General features: G+C 30.1%; 1 protein-coding gene across 2 annotated transcripts in view; it reads right to left on the bottom strand.

Moving 5' to 3' along the window:
- Positions 1–21,840, bottom strand: part of NDRG4_1 (NDRG member) — a 123,814-nt gene that overhangs the window by 13,696 nt on the left and 88,278 nt on the right. For both annotated transcript variants that reach the window (XM_051213855.1, XM_051213856.1), the window contains 3 exons: positions 13,629–13,715; positions 4,222–4,299; positions 455–570 (listed from right to left, as the gene is read on the bottom strand). In XM_051213855.1, the coding sequence (XP_051069868.1) occupies positions 455–570; positions 4,222–4,299; positions 13,629–13,715 (281 nt within the window). The remainder of the gene's footprint in view (positions 1–454; positions 571–4,221; positions 4,300–13,628; positions 13,716–21,840) is intronic.

The following is a 21,840-nucleotide window of genomic DNA, read 5'->3' as shown; positions in this document are numbered from 1 at the left end:
CATGAGTCAATTGAAACTAGACCACCGTGGAATACCTGGAAGCACTGGAAGCAGTGGAGTTCAACCAGGTCTGTTGTGAGATAGTAACTCACTAATGAGAATGGCGGATGTGTCACTCAATTTGGTGGATTAATTGAAGTTGGACATTAAAACAGTCGGAAGCCGTCTCAATGGTCTAAAGGTTAAGCGCTCGAGCATGTCACTGATAAATCCTGGGTTCGAATCTCTCTGGGAGGGGCGAGATCGTGGATGCGCACTTCTGAGGAGTCCCATAATAGGACGAAACGGCCATCCAGTGCTTCCAGGTTTTGCATGGTGGTCTAGCTTCAACTGACTAATGATCTTAACTATTAAAAAGTATATATATATATATATATATTTATATATATATATGTTTACAAAAAGGAGTAAGATAAATCTGAGGGCAATTAAAATTTTATAAAACAAAACTAACTGCATATATGATGTGATAAATTTGTTTAAATTTTTCGGATTAATTGAATGACGCAAGTTTTGACGAAAACTTTCAGCAGCATTGCGTAACTCCACTTCACTCTCAGTTTCAACAACCTAAAAGAAATGAATAAAAAATGTTTATCACAGTATAAAAAAGAATGGAAAACAAAATACTTATTCATGATTATGAACACGATAGCATTCACAGTTTTGTGCGTTTTCCTTTTTTAGCAATTATTAGTATATTTAAGAAGTATGTTAATAAAGCTATAATTTTTGGCATTTAGAAGAGAATAGATAGGGGTATTGTCTTATAATAATTTGATATGAAAGACTATATTAGTATGGATTTTGTAGAGTTTGATTAGTATTACTTTTAGACCAAACATACTGGACATGATTTATGAATAGTTTAACTATTTCAATTAGTAAACATTCTAAACTCTAATGCATAATATCATCTTTGTTTAATACAATGAAGCTATAAGCTAACAAGTCACTGTCCTAATAGTATCGTTCTTGTCTTTAAACCTTAATATATTGGATGGAATCTTACGTAAGTAAACAATAATAAGAACGAAAAAGTTATTGTATCACTCATTATTTTTTATTTCTACTTATAAAGATTTCATATCATTATGAAAAATACTGCATTATTAAAATGTACACATGAATATGATACAGGTTTACATGTATCCAGGCAAATGTTGTTGTTCTTTTTTGCACGAGTTACTGATGACCTAAATTTTTATGAAGAAAAAAATTTCTTTGCTCATTATAGTTCACTGATTCAATGAACTAAATTTTTGTGATCATTATTCAATGTAATTAGGTTAATGAGCTAATTTCATTAATTTATTAATATTGAAAAAGAAATATCAAAAAATAAATGAAAGTAAATAAGAGACTAATATTTGAATAAAGAATATTCTTTTCGATCAATTCTCTTCAGGTTCTACAATTCACATATATCCAAATTAATAAACCGGAAAATGGTCAGATTAAGGGCAATGTACATTGTGAATTTAAGATTGAGATAAACAAAACACAATAAAATTGTTAATGTTAATATGACTCATAGAGAATGTTAACTTGAATTTGCATATATGTTAAGTGAATCGTAATTGCACTATTATTTCTCTTATTGTTGGGGACGTTAGATCCCAAGATCTCATTTGGGAAAGGACCTAATTTTGTAATTTTATTTAGAAAATTTGAATTTCTTTGTTTTCGCGCCAAAGGCGCTCTTGTCACCTTCATGTCGTATTTCCCACTGAGAAGCATCTTAAATGCTATTGGTCCGTTGTGTCTTTTAGTATGCTATTTGGTAACTCTCCCCAAGGACGGTTTTGTACTATATATATATATATATATATATATATATATATATATATACGTTTTGAATTGTGTTTGTTATTATCGCTCGTTTCTGGCTGTTTGCAGAATGTACTTCCCATTCCAAGCTTGGAATTCTCGCTCTAGTTAGCAGGGCTGGGACGCATTAATAGCTAGCTGACTGGTCTTTGGTCAGCTAGTCTTGTCTCTCGTTCGCAGATTAAGTAAACTCGTGATGGCCTCAACCCTGGCACTTATCCTATCTGACCCATATTTAGTCTGATCATGGATCTTAAAATTTTCACTTAACGTATATACAGATTTAAGTTAACATTCTATATGAGTCATATTAACATTAACAATTTTATTGTGTTTTCTTTAACAATCCTAACTTCACATACTTTAAACAATGTACTTTACCCTTAACCTGGCCATTTTTTTTGGATTATTAATTTGGATATATGTGAATTGTAGAACCTGGAGAGAATTGATCGAAAAGAATATTCTTCATTCGAAGATTAGTCTTTTAAGGTGTTGGGTATATTTAAACGATTAGAAAGTATATAAATCGTTTGGAATAATTGTAAATAGGATAATAATAAAAAATTAGTTTTTATTCTTTTCATTGGTAAAAAATAAACTTAGTTTCCGAGCTCGACAGTGTCTTTTTTTAAATGATATTCTAAACATGGTAATACCAACTTATTACCCATAGTAGTAATCACATTGTTCTTGTGTACTTTGATAGTTTTTTTTCTTTATTACTGCTTACCTTTAACCTGTCTAGTTGATCTTTTAATTTTCATATAAAATTGTCTTAACAAGTAAATTGTGTGTGATCAGATTGTTCGAAATATACTACGCACATATATATGACATAATTCTGATCATCTTCATCTTCTCATTGCATTATCGAGATATAAGGTTATACTTTAGTTAAATATTCCTTTGTGGTACAAAATGTTAATGAATAAATAATGTTTAATTAAAGTATAAGTAAGTATTACCAGTAGTTAATTGTGAATGTAATCTTATTCAGAGAGGAGGAGTATACGTACATGAATATTTCTCCTAACTCAATTTTCTTTGAAACAACTAAACACTTACTTTTTGATATCTTATCTCCTAAATGACTCTTTGATCAAATGTTGTGTGTCATTATATTTCAACGCACTTAACATGGCACTCAAAAATGAGGTTTAATGTTTGAAAATTTCTGTAATTTAGTACGGTGATATTAGGAACGTCTATGTTATGTTTCTGATTTTGCGACTTCCTATGTGTTAATTTCGAAATATATTGAAAACATCATCATAGTACATGTGTGCGATTTCATTTGAAGAACATTAGAGCTGAGGGGAATTCTTACATTGAATCAAACATAAGACTATCATAAATCACAGTTAGCACGCTATCAGTATGCGAAAAATGTCAACAGTCAACATTCTCAATTCCGATTTATGTCGTGATACCATGTAATTATGACCAATTGTCATCACTGGTATAGTATTAGTTTAATACGAGTATTCAGTCAGAAGATAGATGTCTTGATTCGATAAATTTTTCATTTCAATAAATGAGATGCACCTATATTCTTCCAAAGGTCTAAAGTCTTGATAAGTTAACAGGTCCGCAATTGACCCCTTATATAATCTAGTCACTGCCTCATTGAATATGTGACCGACTTCATACGTCACAAACTGGCTTAGAAACTGTTTAGCAGCTAGTCTCAGTGTTTTCACCGTAATCATTAATTTTGTATAGATTTTTATATATTTTTGGGGTTCCATATTTAGTTGCGGTTACGACTTTGTGTAAAGAGGTAAGCTTACATTACATAGTTGTTTTGATTTACATAAATAGTATCATATGTATAACTCAGTGTTATGAAGTGTTGACCATGAAAAGGGTGCTAAACGATGAAATAGATTGTGAAAGTTTTTTCCATAGTTTATATAACCTACCTTCTTGGTTTTCGTTGTTCTTTGAGTATAATTCATTTTATGAAATAAACTATGAATCAACTAACTTCCATGAGTATTCCATTAGTTATTAGCTTAGTAATAAATATCTTATCAAGCTAGAAATAATGTAGTTGTATAATGATACGTTTTGGTACTGTTTATTAGTTAGTTGAGTATTAACAAGTCATTTTCATCAAGAAAAATCATTACATTAGACTATTTACATAATTAAATCTCCCTTCTGCTGCAAACAACCCAAACAGGGTGGTAAACAGTTTCTTTGTATTCTTTAATCATAATTAATTTACTGTCTCATCTCATTAGGATTTAAATGGCATTTATCGTAATCCAAAGAATTTTGTTCTAATTAATTCATTCAAATGTATCAACAAAAGATAGTGAATTGGTTTAAAGTAACTGTTAACATAAAAATTTTGACATAAAACTGTGCTAATATCTAACTTACCGAACCGAAACGATGTACAATTAGAAAACTTTCAGTGGCTGGATTCATACCAGATGAGTTTAATTTCCAGTTCATTAACTAAACAAAATAGTAGATATTGGAATAGATCCATATTAAATATATTAAGAGGAAAGAGTACGATCAGTCTTACCTCAAATCATTGCAATATTTATGTTAATATTTATTATTGTTTGTTTGAAGTTAGTCAATATGAAATCCAGGAACTTGATTTCTTCAAGTCTTGACGTTTAATTTTTAATATTTTATGACAACATATATAAGGGAACAATATTGTCTTCGATTAGATCGTCATCAGGCTTTACTTTAATATACTGTAATAAAGCGTAGTGTCAAGACAATACGCAGCTCGGTTCTATCACATTTGATCTATAGCGGTCATGTAGTGGATAGAAACAAGTCATTTTAAGTTATTTATCGTATTCCTATTAGTTTCCCTTATGGTGTTCGATCTCGTCTCTTACACATAGCAGAAGCTATAGGACTTCGAGCTAACAATCCAAGTCTTTGTGTTCAGATGAAATTTGTAACACCCTTATCTCTCAATTGGCCTTAATAAATGAATTTATTTTCCATACTCTTCGTTCGTTTATTTTCCTTCACACCCTCCGACCTTTTTTCTTTCTCAGATATACGTTTTACGGTCTAATTATCTGAACACTCCTTATTACGTCATCTTATAATTTTATAAATGTTATCTCACTGTCTATATGTTTTTCTAATCATTGACATATTTCCGATTATGTTACATTGATTCAAACCTTTATTATTCTTATGACAACTAGTACACTTGTCATTACACTATCAATTTGTACTTTTCACTTATTCATGTAGTCTATTCCATTGTTGCCATTGCCTCGTAGACTACCTTATTTGGTTTAATAATTTTGTATTTGCATATAAATATTACTGTATATTAAAGTAGAACCTGATAGGGATCTAATCATCTCTAATAAATGTCGATTATTTAAGAAATTTTATACATCTAGTTCTCTTTATCATTTTAAAAAAAGAGAAAGAACAAAAATTCTATTAGAATATCCAGACAAGAACCTACGAAATAAATTGAATTCATGCTATTCTGTTATAATCTTTATTCTTGCTCTTTTCAAAATACTGATTAATTATCTTTTACAATTAAACAGTTCAATCTCTAATTAGTTGATTATCAACAAAATTAATAACTGATTATTATTAAAACTCAAACATTTACCCTATTACTTCTTAACTATAACATAACTAATAAGTTCGTTCAAGTTAACGTATAATAACTCCGCTTGGAGTCCCTCAGGGGGCTACTGCTGGTCCCAATTCCGGGTAAAGGAGGAGGGTCGGGCATGGCGTTAGCGACACCATCCCATAGAAAACTAACTCGCTAAAAAAAACACTAACCAAAATATAATGTATAATGTGATTACATTGACAAAATTTATTGGTTGATTACATCATCATGAAATAAGTCCAAATTATTAAAAAAGTGTCTATGAATAAAATTCGAATTGATTTCTTGCTTAAAATGTTATTTGTCCATGAATAGAAAAAGAAAAATCTTTTGAATACATTATATCGTACATTATTTCAACATTTTTATTTGTGTTTTCCAGTGTCTGGGGATATATTTCAAGAAGTTTCTATGGTCTTGTTAGACATCTGTTTGATATTTTTGTTTTTGTGATGTTTTGTGATTTTCTGACAATTTTTATACTACTTAAACTATCATGTCATTAGATAAAAACTGACATAATTTTTTCTGAGATATAAACAGGCAGAAGGTTGAAAATTTCAACACGTAATCATCAACGTTTATAAGGTATGTGTGTGTGGGGGGTTCACACCTATCGATGGAATACGAGGTTCATGTGTAGTTATAAAGTAGTGAGGATTTTCAAACTTAGACAGAGACTAGTTTCATAGTATTTGGGCGCCGAGTTAATGTGAAACATTAAAGAGAAAGAATGTATTTGTAAAATCTCAGCGAATGAATTTTGGAGTAAATCCAACGCTTCACCTGGCAATTTGGTCCAAGCTTTTTCAAAGATATTACCTTGGATTTACTTCAAAATTCATTCTCTGAGATTATACAAATTAAACAGAGACTGTTCTATATTTGTAAATATAGCTTCACTCTTTAGTAATGATCATTTTCAAGATATTCAGGATTTGAAAAAAACCCCAGCGAAACAGTAGTCTCTTTTACTTAACTAATGGTTGAGGTATACATTTTCAGAATTAATACAAATCTTGGCAATTTATTCAATAACACTTGGTAGCTCCTAAAATGATACATATTTATAAAGTCTAATAAAGCATATAGTATGGATATTTATTTTATCAATTACATTTCATCCATATGCATAGAATGATAACTATTAAATCATATTTTATCTTTTAGTTGACATTTACTTATTACCTCTTAAGTGAAACATCTGATGTGTTGATGTTACTAAACTAAACTAAAATAAACTGTTTTATTTTATTATTTCTTTTCAAATAAATATTTTGATAAAATAACCACATGCTTATGCAGTTTTGGAGGTATAAATTGTAGTGATTGTCGTATTTTGATTATAGGAAGAAAACCGTCATTACGTAATAGAATTGTTCCTGATCTTAATTTATTTTTGGATCGTTTGTTTGAATCTTGACTGCATCCCATTGCTAGCCACCAACTATCTTTGGTTATAATGTCTTTGATCTGTTTGTATATTTAAAACAATTAGTCCTTTTGATAAATTTCGATAATGCAATGAGAAGATGAAGATTATCAGAATTATGTCATATATATTTGCCCAATACATTTCGAACAATCTGATCACACATATATACTTGTTAAGACAATTTTACATGAAAATTAAAAGGTCAACAAGACGGATTAAAGACAAACTATAACAAGGAAAGTGATAATATTAAAGTACACAAAAGCATTGTGATTACCACTATGCATAATAAATCAGTATTATCAGGGTAGGTTAAGTGTAAGCACAAATTATTTTCGAACGTATAAGGGGGGTTTCAGTTTCCGTATAGCCAAAGTTTCAATAAACCTTAATATACGTCCTTAAAGGTTTTTATATAACACTACAAATGATGAGTTGATATCAACCTTATGACCAGTCTCAATCAAATGTTTCGCCATGGAGAATGATGTCTGTTTATTCTGTGATCTTATTTGATCATCGGAATTTATTTGTTTCTGCAGCCATTTTGGTATTTGTTCATCCACTCTTAATTGCAAATCACGATTGCTCCTCCCTATTTACTTGTTACCACACGTACATGTAAATTGTTCGGCACAATGAGATGTCGTACAATCACTTATATGTTGTTTGGGTTTTCGGTGAGACAAAGACCTTGTCTTTTCGATAATGATAAGTTGGGCTGTATAAAATGTCCTGTTGATGGCTAATTTAGGTCTCCATCTCAACATGAGACGATTTAAGTCGCCTTTAAATGGTAACATAATGTAAACTCCCTTTTTGTATGCCAGAAGCGTCATAGGTCTAATCGTATTGCAACCCTTCCAGTGGTTTATGAACTTCAATGAATAACCATTATTCATTAACTTATCTGTCAAGAATTTCGTCTCTACTTCAGTAATATCACTAGTACAAATATGATTGATTCTATTGAATAAGCTCTTTATTAATCCATGTATGTAACGAATTTAGCAGTGACTATGGAAATTAAGATATATATATATATATATATATATATATATATATATAAAGTACGTATTTATTCATTGTTGGATAGAGAATGCTGATGAGCAACCGATGTTCCTTCATGAGGGTTAACAAGTGTAACTTAATCAGTAACGTATATCGTAAACAAAAAAACATTAATTTCATTTAATAAAATCCAATTATCTTTTTTAAAATCTACACCTGGGTTTATTATTAATACTGATATCGAATATCAGGTCAAATATTTATCATATCAACCTGTACTATAATTTCTTACTGTTTTTACATTGAATATTAACATCTATATTTTGATAAGGATCTTGTTATGATTGCTATTAATTGTATATATATCTTTCATTTATCTAATTATCAGTACTAATTAACCATCTGTTTATCAATATAATGAATACTTTATCTTTTCCTTATTTATTTTATTATAAAACTAGGAAAATAGATTCAAATGCTAGGTAAACATGAAATTTCTTATCTAATTATAATTCCTTGAAAAAGCTTGGACTAGATTGCCAGGAGAAACGTTGAATTTACTTCAAATTGTTTCGCTGAGATTTTACAAATATATATTCTTCCTCTTTAATACATGATTAAATGTTATGTAATTAAAAAATTATTTTACTAATAAAAATTTATTCGTCATAATGATGATATCAGTGGGTATATCATTGAAAATCTAAGAGTTGAGAATCCTAATTCTGTTATAAACTGTAAACTAATGGTATTAGATCTTATTAGATATCAGTTTTTTTGTTTTGAATGAAATTCGTTTATTTGTGTTGTCACAATAGTATTATTTCGTTATATGAATGTTAACTCTAAAACTGGCCTCTCCCCTCCAAATCTCAATCCTGAATACATAGCCGTAACTGTGAATAATGTGAAGAATTTTCGAAATTAATTTAGGTCATTATATTGGGTTTAGAAAGCGGATAATCAGTATCTGTAAAGACGAATTTAAGTAAGCTTTTTTCCAATTTAAGGTTAGGATAAACTATAGAAGATTTAAACAGGCTTGTTAAATTCATAAACTCTGCTTATCATTTACTTTGGCTCATCATAAACTTTTCACTTTTTAAAGCTGTTTTTGGTTGGCTGATCATGAGTCAAAAATTAATTGCGGTAATTTCAAGATCGTTTCTATACTATGTCGTTGCTTTGTATTTAAATATTAATGTAATTGTAAGTTTAACAACTGAAATATGATCTTTTTTGATGCTGTACAATAATGTGAATTCAAAACATCAAAGGTGTGGACACATTTTAAGTTCTTTACATTCCATTTTCTTATACAATAAAGTGAATTGAAATAATATTTTTACATACTTGAAAAAATTACTTGAATACCCAATATGTATTCAGAAAGTTATACAAACTTGAATATAAATTAATGGTATTATAGTGGCTCTCCTACAATTAATTTTGACAGTGTTGTTCGAACATTAACAATTTGTCTATTACTTTGTATTATTACAGTTACTATCATGTTTGTATAAACGTGCATGCTTGATCACATGTGACAACCTACTCACATAATCCTCATTTTAACTTAGATGTTAATCGCTTAAATATTGCTTGATGAATCATGTATAAGTGCTTGAATCATATTAATTGCGTTGTCTTGATTTGCTTCGCCTCGATTCGATTCAGTTCGACTCTGAATCCACCTTTGTATTCGCTGGCTCACGCGCATTATTCTCTTTGCTCCAATTCGCCCAAAGTGCTTGTAACTTTGTTATCTGTGTTCTGTTCAGTAATAAATTATAATTGCCACTTCATATTGAATTCTGAATTCATACACCGTTGGGATTTATTTAATAATAGTTATCAAGTTGATTGATAAACGAAGCCTAAGAAATTATCTTGGAGCCAATCTACCACAGTTCACTTAATTCTCATTTGAAGTGCCTCTTACAATAACAATAAGATTCAAATTAAGAAACAAATTACAACAATATATTAGCTATGTTAGGGGTGATATCAAGTGGTTTGAAAACACATGAATATGAATAGAAAAAGGGTAACCAAAGTTATATAGAAAATAATTTGAAAAAAATTCGATGAGTAAAACAATTTCATTACTTTTTAGATGATTCGATAACTATTTGTTTTATTATAGACTTGTATATGCTAATCCAGTATAAAGACGATTGTATAGCTATAGTAAATTACATCGTAGGGGAGGAGTTTTGTTTTCATTCAATGTTTGGAAATATTATGGTTGCATCAATTTTAAAATTTTATCAGGATTAAGGTCTAGATAAATATGATATAGGTGATCAGTGAATTTGCATATTTCAGCCCTTATGTAAGATCACTTTGAATAGTTGAATGGTTATATTTACAACTGTAAAGCTGAACGGTATGGATTGAAATCTATCGGGTATTATCAATTTCCCAAATATCACAGGTTTTTATTGATGGAAAGTGTCAACTAACGTGAAACATAAGTTTAAGGTTTCATGTCAACTGCCTTCGATTAAACAACATTGAAACTCCAGGACAGTGAAAACAACTAAAACAGTATCATGATATATGTACCTAATGCAATACAATTGACTGATTAGTGAGGTGAATCAGGATGTTCATTGTATTTAATTAAAAGGCCAAGAAACAAAACATGAATCTTTCTATTTTCTGTATGTTGACATGAACGTTTAAAGTCTGTTTCCAGTTTAGTATCGAGTGTATTGACACTGATGCCAGCTGAAATTTGTTTCAATCCTTGAATTGAAAATCATTTTGTGTTTCAGCCATATTCTTTTAAATAAATATAAAACAAGTCGAATTATAAATGATATTGTACTGAATATGAGTTCTATAGTTCATAGACATTTCTACGTGAATTGATGAATGTACTTTGAAATAAAATGGCTCTCTAATTTTAATTTAAATGAAATAATTCATCTTGATTTCAATGTGATAATCGAGGTAATCAAGAACAATTGAACACATTTAAAGCTAGTAGAGATATACATGTTTATATAGTTTTGTGATGATAATTTTGTCAAAACGTACCTTTTTCACGGATTATAGAAAACGTATATCTTGTATCTCTATGTATATTACCTGTAGGATAATTATGTAACTAATTTTTTATCAATACTTAAGTGTTAGTAAACAAGATAGACCTAATAACTCACTTCAATTGATAACAAATATTAGACATATCAGTATATTTTTCAGGGGAGTGGTAATCACACTTCATAATCAGGAATAGAAGAAAAGAAAATTTCTATAGAAATGAAAAGATAACCTAATCAACTCGAAAAAAAGGATTAAAATGTAAGACGAAAGGTAGAAAGAAATCTAGTTATTATTGGTTCTATAGATTTTCTATAGATGTAGTCATTTAACAAGTAGATCATATCACAAAAGTAACGTTAACTAGAAAAAAAGTTGAGAAATTCTATTTAAAAAGACTACTGAACAGTTTGTCAGTTTTCATTTAAACAAATTTAAGGAATATTTACCTAATAGCTGTATGCAAAATTTGGCTTAAGAGCAATGTATTCCATCGTGAGAACAATACGATTGATTTCATGAGTGAAAATTTCAATGATCTGTGCTCTTAACTTTAGTGAAGATGTGTAGTACATACCTCATTTATTATTTTTAATAAGTTTGTATTACTTACAATTTGATTAACATGACGGCTTTACAATAGAATAATGATGTCAGTCAAGACTTGTTTTATTTTTATTAGTTCACAAAATGTCATTTTGTGCTGGAATGACTTTTGAAATTATTAAAACCTGACAAAATGTTGAACATCTCATGAAATATTTATTTTGATGACTGTCATCAATTTCATAGTCATTCTTTGTAACTTGAGGATCGAACTGTAAAAGTATACGTTACCTTATTAAGAATAGATGGTAACAATCTAGATACTGGGTTGTAAACTAATTGATTTGCTTTTGTAAGTTTAGAACAGTCTATTTCACATCTAGTAACTGTGATATGAGACATTTTCATTGCATTTTAAAGATTATTTTAACTTGATTAATATTAGCTTCATGCAGATATACAAATTGTAAATAGATGTTTATTATTAAGCGGTAATATTAAATTCATGTAAGACACCTCCATAAATTTAGGTAGATATTTAATATTTCACCGTGAAAAATAATAGGATTACAAATAATGAACTGTGAAATATGCCGTTCACTCATTTAGTGAGCTGATCATCTTTTGGGGGTGTTTTTAAATGTTGAAAATAAACTCAATAACACAATAAACTGTATATAATGTTGTGGGGTTGAAAAAAATCAGGGAAAACCGTATGTGAGATAGACTTCTATTATCCTTAGTACTGGCTTGCAAGATACATTTGTTATGAATTTATCACGAATCAGTTAATCAGTATAGTATCTGTCATTTCACAGTTATAATAGTAAATGTCCCCAACAGTAGTATATATTAGTAGAGTTTGTTAAGACTTTTAATGCTGAAATTAATTTTTATCAAGAACTAGAACAAGTTAGATAACCAGCATCGTAAAGATTTTCAAGAGGTTAAATCATCTAATCCATGCTTTTTAATTGTTATCCATTTATTGTAGGTCCATTAAAAAAATGAACTCAAAGTAGATCATTTACTACCAGTAAATGATAGGAAAAAAAACTTTTTCTACAGAAAAATTGTGTTATTAAAAAGTAATCCTTTATTGTATTTTAATTTATTTTATTTTAATACATGAGTTTTAGTTCTAAACTGATTACTCACAAAATATAATAATAATAATATAAATAGATACACACCTTGAGGATGCAGTTTATTCAACTGATGGTTCAGTTTTCAAATCTCCCTACTCTTGACATTTTTTCTCGTGTATATTATCTACTGATTATTGAATATGTGGTTCCATCGAATAATGATATTTTAATGTTAATTCTATACTCCGTTTTTTACAGGTTTGTTTTTACAAAACTTTTGTGGCTTTATTCATCTTTAAGTGTTTAAATTACCTTTTTCTTTTTGCATGAAATAACAATGTTTAATGTTGTTTAAGTAAATATTTGTAAGTAAAAATTTGTGCTTACACTTAACCTACCCTGGTAATACTGATTTATTATGCATAGTGGTGAAGATGTCACAGGTATTCGGAGTTTGACAACGCTTTAACCAGTAACACCATCTAATATGAATCGTACCCACCAAGTGAAATCAAAAGACAGAAGCGAGGAGGTTCGAATATGTATTTGATAGGCTATCGATATATCGAGGGTTGTCTGATCTAATCTGGCTAGCGATTGCAGGGCGTTGTTGAGCACGGCGTTCCCACTCGTGATCTGGCGCAGATGCATGACCAAGCGCCTTCAGCAGGTGAGTCCATTAAAACTAATATGGTCACCATCCAATGTCGAAAGCTTACAGAGCTATTTATTTTTGGGATTTATTTACCGCTACAGTGGTAATCACATTGCTTTTGTGTACTTTAATATTATCACTTTCCTTGTTACAGTTTGTCTTTAATCCGTCTTGTTGACCTTTTAATTTTCATGTAAAATTGTCTTAACAAGTATATATGTGTGATCAGATTGTTCGAAATGTATTGGGCAAATATATATGACATAATTCTGATAATCTTCATCTTCTCATTGCAAATACTGGATTATGTTGTTATTCATCAGAATGATGGTAATAGTTTAGTGATAATATTAAAATATACTTTAAATGAAGTCTACTTACCTTATCTCTAAGTGACTCAGTAAATGTAGGCGGTGTTCCAGTACAGTTAATTAATATTGCCCCAAGTACAAGATTATCATAAGCAATCTGAAGAAAAGTAAAAATCAACAAACAAAGGAATAAAAATGAGAACGAAGAGAAGCAAATAATTGATAAGACAATAGTACAATTTCTCTGTTTATTTTCTGAGGAGGAAATTTATACTAAGTCACGAAACATCAGATTATATATTATAGATATATTACTGTTATTTTATTCAGACAAAAAAATTATTGAAAGCTAAACTTAATTTGAAGTATAAAACTGAACTTTGATAGTGGTGTTAAGAATCAAATAAATATTTAGCACAAATATAATATATGCATGTAATGAAAACAGCATATTTTAACATCTAGTTTTAATAAATAGTACATTGATATATACATAAGTATATATGTATATGAGACTCCTCATGAGTGCTTTTCAAACACCCTACCATAGGTAATCAAACAAAGTACCTACAGTCTTGTGGCGAGAGCTTAACTTTTAGAGAAATGTATGCATTTAATTTCGATCAGCTTTCATTATTGGGGGACCATCTTCCATTGCCTCCAATGGATAACTATCTCACATATGATTTAAATTAGCTCCACTGGTCACGGCTTCTCATTAAAACTTCCGGAATCACCCTCCAAAGTTGGTCACGGATGAGGATATGTTTACTGTTAGCATTAAGGTCTTGTATTCATTATCGAGTTTTCATTGTTTATATGACGGGCTTATCTTAGTTAGACAACCACTGAAAGTCATGAAGCACTAGGCGGCTGCTTTGTTCTAGAATGGGATGCTGAACTGATGAAATGGTATACCTGTAAGCAGAATTACCATTGAAGCTATTCGGTTAAGTAATGTTTCATGTTTTTAATATTCTGTTAAAATGTTGCTCAGTATCATATAAAAATTACCCTTCATCTATTATTTAAAATTAAATAAATAAATAAATAAATCCTTTCCATTTATTCATTGAAGGTTGATAATTAGTATGTAGAATATTCCACTAATGTTGGGTAGGATCTTAGAAGACATTTTGTTTTTTTAAATGTTGTAGTCATCATTCAATTAGAGTATCTTAGTCCCCACAAAATTTAAAATTAGTTCAAGATAAGTTACAGTAAGCGAAGAGAACGAACATAGTTTTCTCATTCACAAATCAGAACCCTACATACAGAGGAAATACATTTAGCCACTTGCGTTATCGTAGCCAACATCAGATCCATTAGGTCAATAATGATCGTGATGATAAAATGAATTAGTTTGACTAATATACATATAGTCTTCCCCTTATTGTATTTTCATAACTAAGGTTCATTTTATTCAAGTATAATCGTGAGTAATATTATACATATATCTTTGCATTGTTATTATTTAAGTTAACATTATTAGTCTTTCGAAAACAGGAGTACTTTGGTTGCCATTCCCCCTCCCCACCAACGCTTTATTATGTTTTATTGAATTCATTTCACTTCATAAATTATGTAGTCCTTGGGCGAACATTTAATCTGAATTGCAATTACACTATTATTTTTTGCATGCTTTGATGGCTATATTTATTCCAATTTTCAATCTAGCGTTTTCAATCAATTTGTAAACTTATCCAAGTTATTTTAATGGTTGAATTCATGAGTCAATCTAAGGTAGACCACCATTGAAAACTTGAAAGCACTGGAGAATCGTTTCGTCCTAGTATGGGACTCCTCTGCAGCACGCATTCACGATCCTGCATGCCGAACTCGAACACGAATATTAGACATTTCAATGTTACAAATTAATTTAGATTTGTAATTGTAGGACTTCGTGAAAAATTGCTAAAAAATATATTCTTCATCCAGTTTATATTTATTTAACCTTTGAATGACAATTTTTAACAAACTTCACCTTGGATTTCATAGTTTTTGTTTCTTTAGACTTGACGAACCGCTCCCTTTCGTAATCCTACTAACAAAATATTTTCAGCGTTTATTATTCATTGGTGTAATTATTATGCAATGAACAAGAACACGAGTAAAAAATTACAGAGCATCTCAATAAAATCTGAGAACCATATAGTAAATCGTTAATTTGCTAAATATCAATCCATCATATCAACCAAAACTGTTCCTGTTGCAAATATCAGTTCATTGTCTCACATTTCATAGTTCATGCATTTTCATATCAATTGCGTTCCGTTCTCGTTCTTTCCTTATCGATCTTCTACTGAAATACATTCTATGCTTAACCACCGTGATATGCCACTTATGTGGATATAAGTAACCCACACCATAATTATACAATATTCATTGTTAAATGAGAATAAACGATTGGTTATTTTAGACAAGAAATAAAACTTTTCATTCAATTCTCGAACTTATTCATTACAATAATGATCAATGATTTGATCAATTATAACAATCAGTAACTATAACAATGGTTATTTTACAAATGGAAGGTGTTTTATCCTCGTAAAAAGGCTGCTTTCAGTTTACTTTTGTGAGTTATATGAGTTTATTGTATTGTTTAATTGTATACCTTTTTTTGGGATCGGTTTTTTCTCTTGTCATTATTTATAATGTGAATCTATAGAACAAAACGACTTGAACATTATTTCATATAAATAAATTACACGAATTATTATCCGGAAAATTTGAACACCAATTGGATTAATATCAAAATCTAAATTGGTAGAATTGTTATCAAATCGATTTTCAGTGATCCTTGATTCGCTATTTATCAGTGTTACCATAAATTTTTCAATATAAAACAGTCGCAGATTCGTCTATTCTTTATTTAACTGTACATCTTGAGCTCCAGTATTTTTCCATGCATAATTTTTCTTTAAACTGTTTTGAATCATATTCTTAATGTTTAGTCTTTTCATTATCATTACTACTACAATAGTTCGATTCCTCTGAAATTCACCATATTCATTTTATGTCATCATGTTAATTTGAAATGGAAAATTGAACTAATGCACATTTATTTAATGCGCTACATTGGTTTTAAGAGACTGAAGTGAATTATTAAATTATAAAGAGATATTCAATCACTGATGTAGAATTATTTTACTGAATACCTAAACGTGAACGAGAAATTATTGAACACATTTTATTGATTTTCAAGGAAACTCTATAAAATAATTCGACAAGAAATTCATCTGACCAAATATCATTTAGATTGATCACAGTATTCAAAGCAATTAGTCCCTTTGATAGAGTTCAATAATGTAATAAGAAGATGAAGATAATCAGGACTATGATCATCTTCGTCTTCTTATTACATTATCGAGATTGATCACCATATATTTGTTTGATACATACACGTTTTGGTTCGACAGTAATGTCTGAAGTTAAAAAGAAATTCATATTGACTGGTAAATAAAGTCTTTTTATTAAAAGTATAGTAAACTATTATGCACACAACTTCTTCTTGGAATTATTTATGCATTGTAACCAAGTAAATTTTGTGATAAACAAAGAGGATATGAACTGATAATATGCAAGTCGAAAACTAATATAATTTCTACCCTAATCTCAAAATCTTATATCCTACTGAGTCATAGAATATCACAAGACAAAGTTTAACCAGTAACTATAAAGAATATACTTTATGGAAAAATACTACCGTTTTATTGATAGATTCTCTTTGAAGTGGTTATTAGCTAAACTCAAATAATTCCTACTTGAACAAATACCAGATTAAATGAATACACAACATATTTTATCAGTCTACAATCGAGCGATTACCATATAGGAATTAATCCATAAACTAAATCCAAATCTTTTTCCAAATTATATGATTATTTAGGATTATTGCAAAAAATGGCATACAGAGATTTTATATAAGTAGTCAGTTATAATACTTATAGAGTTTAGTGGAGCAAAATGTATAGATTAAAGAAAACTGTTTGAATTTTTATTCTGTTATGATTACATTGTATTATTATTAATAATGGCTTTGTTCAATGTTATACTTTTGGTACAATATGGAATTCTCAGCACAAAATATTTCAACAAGTTTTTTAACAAAAAAAAGAAACCAGCAAAAGAAACTGATAACTGAATACATATATATATATATATATATAATCGGGCCTAAAGAGGAGCCCATGGCTATACCGTCTATTTGTCTATGATAAGTATTGTTGAAGACAAAATGGACATTCAGTGTACATCTTAAGAGCAGTTCCTTTAGACTATCTTTAGGTTAGTCGTTAGTTGATAACTGTCAACAATACAAGAATAGTAAGGGTACCACAAATCACTTACTAACCAAGTAGCACCAAGACTCTTTAACGAAACTAAACAAAGATGAAACCTTGATCATAAGCAAACCAGATAAAGGAGGAGGTATAGTTCTGATGCACAAGAAGGATTACATTGAAAAAACGGAAGCAATGCTTGGTGATCCTAGCAAATTTCAAAATGTTACCAGTAATTTTGACATCAATAATAAAGTAAAAAAACAATTGGCTAATTCTCTTAAGTATCTAAAGAAAATAATAATAATTACGACAAAGATTCACTATTCAATTAAGCCGACTGGATCATATACACCATGACTGTACGGTCTGCCTAAAGTTCATAAATCGGGTCTTCCTCTACGCCCAGTTCTAGATATGTAAAATTCTCCATACCACAAAATTGCAAAAGGCATATATGCATAAGTTAAGCAGATAGACTACCTGGAATTAAATGTTAAGTTTCTTAGAACTTGGATCTGTACAACTTTTTAATCAGAAACATGTTTGAGAGTAAAAATTACTGACTAGGTCAGCTCTAACAACTTTTTCGACACAGTATATTTACTTGATAAGGTGTTGAAGAGCTATTATATTTTGCTTGCGTGCATGCATTCTAATGTACTGACATCTGGTTCTACCAAAATATATATAAGAAGAAGGAACTAAATAAAATGGATGGTTAGTATCTGATAACACCTGTCAGGATTTTGTAAGGTTTTAGATGTCTATTCAAAACCATATTAATAATGACCTTAAAGGATTCACCACACACCATGATAACTGCCTTCAGTACTCTCCATAATACAGCAAAATCTCTGCTCAAAAGCCCAGAAAAGAATAACAGGGAGCACTAAAGAATAATAGGTAATATGCAGGAATCAACAAATCGTAAGAGTAAATATCGAGTAATGCTAAAGTATTTACCCTCTATATGTAGCAAGTCAGACGGAAGACGTTCTTCAATGATAATAAAACATGAGTAGACCAAAAGAGATTGGAAGAACAACTTACACCAAAATAAATTACCTTTGACACATTTTTTAAAGCGTCTCTAATAGTGCATGCCTAATGGGATTTCAACAGGGTGTTTAAGTGCTGTTCATGTCTCAGGCTAAGGTTAACACTTTGACATTTAGACGAATTAGGAGTGAGATCATTAACACAGGACTATCGTTTAATAAGGGACAAGGACTCAAGGGGATATACAGAGGTGGAAATCAGCATATAAGAAGTGAGATTATCGGTATATTTAATAAAAGTGTTTTCTGTGGAAGTTGGCAGATCATGAAGAAAAAAGAGAAAAGAAGACGCGAAAGAACAACTCCTTATGGCACACCCTCATCAGTCAGTAGAGACGTTGAACACGTTCCTCCAAACACAGTGTACTTTTCCCTTCCAGAGAGGTAGGAATACGGCCAGTTGGTTATTTAGCCGTCATTGTTAACTCTGATTAACTTCTTAAGTAGAAGCTGTCTTGGAATGAAGTCAAAGGCAGAAGTATTATCTAGAAATGCGCATCGAACATACTTCTTACCCTTTTCCAAGCTGAACACTATATAATGATGCAGAACAAGAGCAGCATTTATAGTGCTTCCTTTTCATTTGTAAACAAACTGGTATTGATCAATGTGTTCTTTTAATGTAAATTGTGTTTGGAGTACCATTAACGTTCCTGTAGTTTTGAGAAAAGGTGAAGTTATTGTTACCTTTATCATTCTCCACATTTTTTGTTATGAGATTAGTTGAGAAAGATTCGTTGAAGATACTGGTGAATGAATAATCAGAACGTCAGCACACTTCCTAAAAAGGAGGTTTGGGATCTTATCAGATCCTAGACATTGGGACAAGTTAGGTGACTGTAGATATTTTCGGACATCGGTCTCAGTGAAAATCGGAACGCGACTATTCTTCAAACCTGTGGATATAGGAAGCATGACATCAAATGACTGACATACAAAAGACTTATTTAATTCACAAACATTCATCTGGATATTGTTTCTAATGTGTCCCTCACCAGAAAGCTTCTTAAATAGTTTTCACATACTTGAAGGGTTTTTATAAGAAAAGGGTTTTTAGTAAACATTGATTTCAGACATCTAATCTCTAGATGTATCAGACCATTTTGCTTTCGAACTACAGTGGAGTTTTTGTCCTTTTGCCCTCTGTAATCGTTTTAGTTGTGGAGATGTAAGTCGATCAAAACTTACAAAAATAGTTTCAATGGTACAAAAAATATGAAGATCGAATTTAAGATAACAAATGATAACATCAACGGTGTTTTGTAACGAGTCATCTGTAAATAATCCCCAGTTATTAGTATGAAATGTGTTCTTCAGATTCTGGATATTTTCTTCTGAGTAATTCATGTATTTGACTTCCTTTGTCTGATATAAGAATTTACTCCTTCTAAGCTTGCCATTTACTTAAGATAGAACACTAATCAGATAGTGATCAGAACCAGATAATGGATCACATCTACGAGTCACATATTTTCCCACATCATTAATGACAACTAAGTTTAAATGGGCAAAAGTGTGGAAACATCTACTGCAATTTGATGACCTAGTGAAAGAAAGCCACAATTACATGGATCAAAATCATCACATACAATCGAAAGTGAACCATTAAAGGCAGTGACAGCAACTTCAATGAATTCATCAACAAAGACAGACAGTGCATATGATGTGTAGTCCGTAGTCACGTAGATGTTGGTAACATAAACATAACTGTATTTATTCAAGTGCTTTCATCGGCATCATAAAGTTAGACAGTACATAAAGTGGTTTGAAAACATAAAACAAGTGAAAGTAGATCGACACCGGATCGCGTTTGCAAATGTAGCTACACCACCGCCAAACCTTTTCTTACTGCTTAATCGATTCTGACGATAGATATTAAAATATTGTAGTGATACTAAGTAATCGTCTTGTAAATCATTTAATCAAGATTCTCGAATTGTGATTACACCACAATTACGATACATGTTCTGACTTAGTAAGAATTGAAGATAGACCACCTTGTTGATTGGTGATCAGCACTTAGAATTTAGCAGTTCAGGAATCAATATCTGATTAATGTTCATTCTTTTCAATGCATGTTGCCAGTCACCACGATATCACTGATTGCGCTTTTTGTACCTCATAAACACATCTGATTAGGTTATGTGATTAATAATGATATGTTAAAACTAAATAAATTTTAAAAAATAACTTATTGAAATATCTAAATGGGAGGAACAGGTTATCAAAAGATTAGTTAGTAGAATATATAACTTTTTTTACAGATTGCATTAATTGATTGAAAAGAAAATGATAAAATGACAGAATAAACTTTAAAAGCATGAATTTAGTGATTGAACATTAACATTAAACAAGAAATTGGAAGGATTTTAAGGCAAAACACTTTCATTTATAAAAATAACATTGTTATGAAACCTATTGATGTTTCAATTCACTTGGTATTGTTTAATTAAATCTTCCCATTATTGTTTAGAACTGCAATTGATCAGTTTCTTACTGTGCGTCCTGGATTCCACTACTAGCCACTAACCATCTTTGCTTAGATCAATGTTTCGTTCACTTTAAAACTAGTTAGTTGAATGTATCTAAATTTTTGTGCTTATATTGACATTAGAGCTAGAATAATGTTCTGAGTGTTTATTTTCACTAATTATCCAATTATTGACTTAATAAAAGAATAAACTCAAATAATATTTAATGAATAAGACTTTTATGTGTTAATGAGATAATTGATGCTTTTGTTGAATAAACAAAGAACAGTAAACAAACCAACAGAAACACAACGAAAGGATGTACAAATGTGATGGAAAAAATTGCTAATTTAGCTTTATTTAGACTTATTATTATTTGCTTAAATGCTTCATATAACAAAAGAAAAAAATTCAATTTATTAAGTCATTTTCATCTTGTTCACATTTCAATGTGATACAGAGTTAAT

The sequence above is a fragment of the Schistosoma haematobium genome, chromosome 3 (assembly GCF_000699445.3).
Source record: "Schistosoma haematobium chromosome 3, whole genome shotgun sequence".
Lineage (NCBI taxonomy): Eukaryota > Metazoa > Platyhelminthes > Trematoda > Strigeidida > Schistosomatidae > Schistosoma > Schistosoma haematobium.
Note: the sequence above shows the minus strand (reverse complement) of the source record. Positions and strands in the feature narration are given on the sequence as shown.